This window comes from Spermophilus citellus (assembly GCF_964194105.1).
Source record: "Spermophilus citellus genome assembly, chromosome: 10".
Taxonomy (NCBI): domain Eukaryota; kingdom Metazoa; phylum Chordata; class Mammalia; order Rodentia; family Sciuridae; genus Spermophilus; species Spermophilus citellus.
Window position 1 is genome coordinate 74,851,242 of NC_138197.1, and position 6,563 is coordinate 74,857,804.

The 6,563-nt window shown below is 33.4% G+C and overlaps 1 protein-coding gene across 1 annotated transcript; it reads left to right on the top strand.

Annotated features, from left to right (window-relative positions):
• Nucleotides 1–3,180: 3,180 nt before the first annotated feature.
• LOC308658862 (olfactory receptor 6C76-like) lies at nt 3,181–4,116 on the top strand (the record flags this gene model as incomplete). The annotated part of the gene is made up of 1 exon (XM_081311776.1): nt 3,181–4,116. One exon carries the CDS (start codon nt 3,181–3,183, stop codon nt 4,114–4,116), a length of 936 nt encoding a protein of 311 aa, XP_081167902.1.
• Nucleotides 4,117–6,563: the final 2,447 nt, after the last annotated feature.

The following is a 6,563-nucleotide window of genomic DNA, read 5'->3' on the forward strand; positions in this document are numbered from 1 at the left end:
GACCTTAAGCTCAAACACTAGCTGTCAGGGATAGAGAATTCTGAGCACGATAAGATAACCACAATGTCTCACAAGTGCTGTGACCTGCAGGCCTGCCTGGTTTGGAGAAACTTTCCCACAAATAACCTATTGATAATAAAACTCGAATAACAAATATGCTGTACTAGCTACAAGTCATTTTTCCTCCTTCAGAGGACAGTGTCCCACATGGTCCCAATTTTCTCTCTAGAAGTGTTTTTGTCTGTCTTAATCTCCCATGTCCCTCACTGGTTTCTAAGATTCAGCTGTGCAGGTAGCAGCAAGCACATAAATTGTGCTTGGTTTAATTTACTGTGAAAGAAACAGTAAAAAAAAAAAAAAGTGATTAAGGTGCACATTTTGCTTTTGAGTTAAGTGAAACTTAGTTCATGAGCCAGAGAGGGCTTATACCATGAATGAGAATCAAGAATCAATAGTTATGGAAAAGAGGTGAGCTGCATGGCATATAAAACAAAATTGTGGAGGCGATTAATAGTAAAGGACTATGCCAAGTTGTATGTTGTTTTTTTTTTTCTGAGAGAGAAAGAGAGAGGAGAGAGAGAGAGAGAGAGAACTTTTTAACATTTATTTTTCAGTTTTCAGTGGACACAACATCTTTATTTTTTAACTTTTTATGTGGTGCTGAGGATCCAACCCAGCGCCCCGCGCATGCCAGGCGAGCGCATTACAGCTTGAGCCACATCCCCAGCCCAAGGTTTTTTTGTGGTTTTTTTTGCAATTTTTTTATTTGCCAATTTCATTAGCTTTATGTTTATACTGTACTATCAGTTGTCATTGTATTTTGCTGATGTGTCTATGTACTAACTTTCTTCTGCATAAAATACACACTCAATATGCTTTTATCAACAAATAAAATATTTGATTTGCAAATTTAATATTCTGTGGCCTCTTCTCTTGCTCTTTATAATTTTGTTACATTTTCCATGCTGTGGGGTTATATTACTTTGGTAGACATTTCTTTCAGGTTGAAAGAAAATGAGATTGACAACAGGAAGTCCAAATTAATTCAAGACTGTCATGTCCTCACAGTTGTTGCTCGTATTGCATATTTCTCTGATATATAATGTTGAAAAAACATAATTTCTACAAAGCCTAATTAAAATTACTCAGCTTTTCTTTGGGGTGCTCTCATCAGTACAATGCTCTCCAGAGACATTTTAATTATGCTCTCCAACAAGAATCCCCTGTGTCTGTGTGGAGGAGAAAAATAAGCAAATAAAAGTAGTTGGCTTATTTAAGAAAGAATGTTTATAAAACCAAGTTTTCTAACTTGAAGGTGAACAAAGTAAAAAAAAAAATTACAACCCATCTTTCTTACAAAAATTGATAAGAAATTGGTAAAATATATTAGAAGGTTTTCTTGTATCCCAGGTAAAGACTTTGTTCTTTTTATAGATTTTTGGGAAACAAGAGACTACCAAAAACTTAATCTTGGATCATACACTTGGCATAGCCCTTTACTATTAATCTTCTCCACAATTTTGTTTTATGTGCAGCTCACCTCTATTCCATAACTATTGATTCTTGATTTTCATTCATGATATGAGCACTCTCCAGTTCATCAATTAACCTTCACTTAACTCACAAGCAATATATGCACCTTTATCAACTCCTACTTGCCTGCTTCTCTGTAAGTATTTTCATAATAAACTGATAAAGCTCCCACTTTTTTACTCCTTTTGTTCTTTCACTTTCTTGCTTCCTATTTCTCTTTCTGTCTCTCTTGTTCCTTTCTTATTCCTTTTTTTCTTTCCCACTCCTGTTCTTTCTTTTTTTCTTTCATTCTTTCACTCTGTGAAGCTTTGCCACACTCCAGGAAAGCATTATCTCTAGCTCTGGCTCACACATCCTACCCTGTTAGCAGTTCTAAACTGTCCATTTTTTTTTTTTTTTTGCTTTTAAATAATTGGTACCAGGGACCCTTTTATTCAAGACAACTTTTGAAATGCTACCTGAGTTCCAGGCTTACAGACTTTACCATGATTAACCACTTGAGAGTGCCCTCAGAGCTTCTGCCACTGACCAGGACAACAGGTTTCTCATCAAGTCATAAACTCTTTTCCTAGATCATAAATTCCAGGGATTTTTGGATACATTGGCTACATCTGATTGTAGCAACTTCTACCAGTACCTGAAGCTCTGCCCCCCTCCATCAGAGTCTGTCTGATGTTAAAAATAGTTTTTCTATTGGAGTCATTTCTACAGTAAGTTCATTATATATAACAAGGATCATGTGTTCAGATTCCACTTACATGCTGCACAAGTTTGTCATTATGTAAGAAAGTCACAGGTACACACAAGTTGAGAAGTGCAGGAAAAACTCTGAAAGTAAAGCATCAAACATTGTGACACAAAGAAAGCAACCTACAACTTGGGTTTCAGCGGTCCAACTGCTACCCATGATATTATCTCAATGTAAGTGCATTTTTATTGCTTGCTTCATTATTTTTCTCCTTTCTAATCATTGTATAACCTACAAAACTCACCTTTGGTGCACAGAAACTCATCTATACAGGTATAATATTTTTGATTAACAAAAGAAAAAATTTAATACTTTGTAAAAGTATAAATATGTTTCTTTAAATAATGTATTGGTTTTGAAGGTCCTTATTTATTTATTAAATGATTCTCTATACATTTGAATGATGTTAGATACCTGAAAAGCTGAAAAAATTATAAACTGTCAAAAAGTTTCATTTTCAGAAAATAAAAAGAACTTGTGGTAATAGAGACACTATTTTTACAATAAATTAATATTCTACATCTTAAAATTTCTACTTATTTTTTACACACATATGATCAGATTTTTTAAAGAAAGTGGAGTATATTTTATAGGTATATATTTCTTATGCAGATGCAATTATTAAGCCTAGAAGGAGAATAACTTCATATTAAATGACTGGTGATGTATAAGGCAGATAACACAAGTTTTATTTGTATAAGGCAGATAACACAAGTTTTATTTTTTTCTGTATTTGTCTAATACATACATTCAAAATTTGGTACACCTTAGTGGCTAAATTATTTTTTCCTTACAGGCCTTTTATGTTTCCTCACTCAGGAGATGTGATGAAAAGGTAGTCCTAAACTCATTAAAGAATTGTTTCCTATTTTTTTATTTTTAGACACAAAAATAAAGAAATGAAAAATTATACATCTGCAACTGAGTTCATTCTTCTGGGATTAACAGATGACCCAAAGCTAAATGTTTTCATTTTTCTCTTTCTACTTTTCACCTACATACTGAGCATTACTGGAAACTTAACAATTATCACCCTCACTCTGGTAGACTTGCACCTAAAAACACCCATGTATTTCTTCCTTAGGAATTTCTCTTTCCTAGAAATCTCATTCACCACAGTTTCTATTCCTAGATACCTGGTCAGCATCATAACAGGGGATAAGACCATTTCCTATAGTTCTTGTGTAGCCCAGGTGTTTTTCCTCATACTGCTGGGTGCAACAGAATTTTTCCTTTTGACTGCCATGTCCTATGACCGTTATGTGGCTATCTGCAAGCCACTGCACTACACAACAATAATGAACAGCAGGATCTGCACCCTGCTTGTCCTTGGTTCTTGGCTGGCTGGCTTTCTCACCATCTTTCCACCTGTGATCATGGGACTACAGCTGGATTTCTGTGACTCCAACATCATTGACCACTTCACCTGTGACTCCTCTCCTTTGCTCCTGATCTCCTGCACAGACACATCCCTCCTAGAGCTCTTGGCATTTATCCTGGCCATATTAACTCTCATTACAACCTTAACATTAGTGATTCTGTCCTATGTGTTCATCATTAAGACAATTCTGAGGATCCCTTCTGCTGAGCAAAGGAAAAAGGCCTTTTCCACTTGCTCCTCACACATGATTGTTGTCTCCATTTCTTATGGAAGCTGCATTTTCATGTATGTCAAAACTTCAGCCAAAGAAGGAGAAGCATTGACCAAGGGCATAGCTGTGCTCAATACCTCTGTTGCCCCAATGTTAAATCCTTTTATTTACACCCTAAGGAACCAGCAGGTCAAACAATCCTTTAAGAACTTTGTCAAGAAATGTTTGTCAAGTAAATTTTAATGGTAAATAAATTCCTGCCTGAGAATTAAATGGAATGTCACATGCAATGACATATCAACACTGTTGTATTTGGGCATTGACTCACTAAGCAACTACCTTTGCCTGAATGTTGTCTTCTACATTATTACATTTCCATCTCAGTTGGAATAGTTAGCATTTTACATTTATATGCCCTGAAAGTTTCTTGAGCATGAATTTTTTAATTTTTTTTTTTATTTTTAGTTGTAGATGGACACAATACCGTTATTTTATTTATTTATTTTTATGTGTTGCCTAGTGCCACATTCATGGAAGGCAAGCACTCTACAACTGAGCCATATAACCCCAACCCCTAAGCATGAATGTTTTGATGTCATTAAAAAAATGACAGTTAACAAAATTACCAGAATTCGGGTTTTAGGGTAATTGAAGAACTTTCTTTTTGAGTACCAAGCCAAATCTTAGCACATATTATCATGCCACTCTGAGAATTATTTTTTTGAGGGCATAAACAGAGTACTAAAATAAACTCTTCTTTGAATTATTGTATTCTAGTATGTTTCTATTTCTCTTCCTATCTCTAATGATTCTCACATTATGAATATTGTCTCATTCTATTTAGTGCATATGTATTTGTTTTCATTGTGAATTAAATCTTTTATTGTTGTAGTGCATGTTAGTTAATGCTCTTTGACTCCAATTTCAAAGTTATATAGCAGGGATGACTGATATTTCTAGCAGGCTCCAGTATGCTCAGCAGGATACATTCTTAATGAACTACACTAATGGTTGCCCCATATTCCATTATTTTCTTTTAATTTGCTATTTCTGATCCTGGATTTTATCTTAGAGGATGTGTGTGTGTGTGTGTGTGTGTGTGTGTGTGTATGTTATTTGTTTGTTTGTTTTTGGAATGACTCTGTCTTGTCTTTGGTTTTGCTGGATCTGATGTCATATTTTTGTGGCACGTTAAATCCCTATGCATTCTATCATCCTTGCAATTCTCAAAATTCTAATACACTGATGATAACCTAAACTGTTTTTCAGTGTGTATATTGTGTTATTGTGTTATTCTTTATATTTATACTTTCTCTCTCTCTCTCTCTCTCTTGCTCTCTCATGCACACACACACACACACACACACACACACACACTCACTTTGACACTCTGGAGGGTGTGGGATTAAGAATGTTTAAAATATTCTCTCTTTGGTATAATCCCTTTCTTTAAATTTGTAAGAAGAAAATTTTGTTCCATATTCATCATTAACCACTTTGCAATATTCTTCTACAGCCATGCATCGACATGTGAAATTATTTCATTTACTATAGGAACACTGCCTTCCTATTCATTAAAATTCTCAGTGCTTTAGTTATTTTTTTCTCCTCCTTAAAAACAATGAGTTTTTCTAACAAAGTTTTATAGAAACAATAATAAAAAATGAAAATTAATAATAATAAAAAATGAAAATTAACACATTTATACTGAGAGTATGAACATTTAAAACATCCATATATCTTGGCCAAATATTGACTTTATGTGATTGAAAGAAATGTTCTGCTAAATTGATAGCAACTTCCTTTTGAATTGATACATTCATTGGAATTTCTTCTTAAGCTTTATAGAGCTGAATTTTTAAGCCCATTCAGAATTAGGTTTTTGTTTCTAATTGCTTGACAAGGCCTTTTATTTTTACAGTAGTTGCTTTGGTGATTCTGTATAAGTGTGAGTTTGCTTTGTACCTTTTGATGTAGATATGACTCAAGCAATATGGTATGCAGAAGTCTAGCTCCTTTAGTGCATATGAGAATAGAGAAAAGATGTGCTGTTAAATGTTGAACAATGAAATGTTCATCCACAAAAATTATAAGATATAAATTTTGTAATGCAACTGATAATAATAAAGCATACAAATATACTTTTTTGCAAATTTCATATATAGAATTCATTTTTATACAATGTTTTTGTTGTTCTTTTCTAAACATAAGTTCATAAGAAGGTAATATTTGCAATTTAACCACAGTTTGACAAAGTGTATTTCAATCCGCCTTTTCTCTGTCTTTAAATCTGATAACATGTAAGGTTTGAAGAGTTGTTAAGATTAATTTTAGATAAATATAATCATGTTTACAGAGTTTATTTAAAATTGTGACTTTGTTCATTGACTGCCTACCAAGATTTTGAAAAGGTTAACACTGTGGCCCTATCCTGTATTCTCAGAATTCAGGACAAAGGGGGCTCTGTTAGGTTATTGAAAAACGTTGTATTGGCTGTAGACCTGATTTTTTAAAATATGCCATTATTGAAATTTTATATGTTCATTAATAATATATTATCTTAAATGTACATTCTAACATGCTATTTTGACCTATAAATATCAACCAGATATAAGTAATATTACACAAAACTTTTTTTTACAATTAGAGCATATTCATCATTGAAAATTTATTATGATATACATAATACC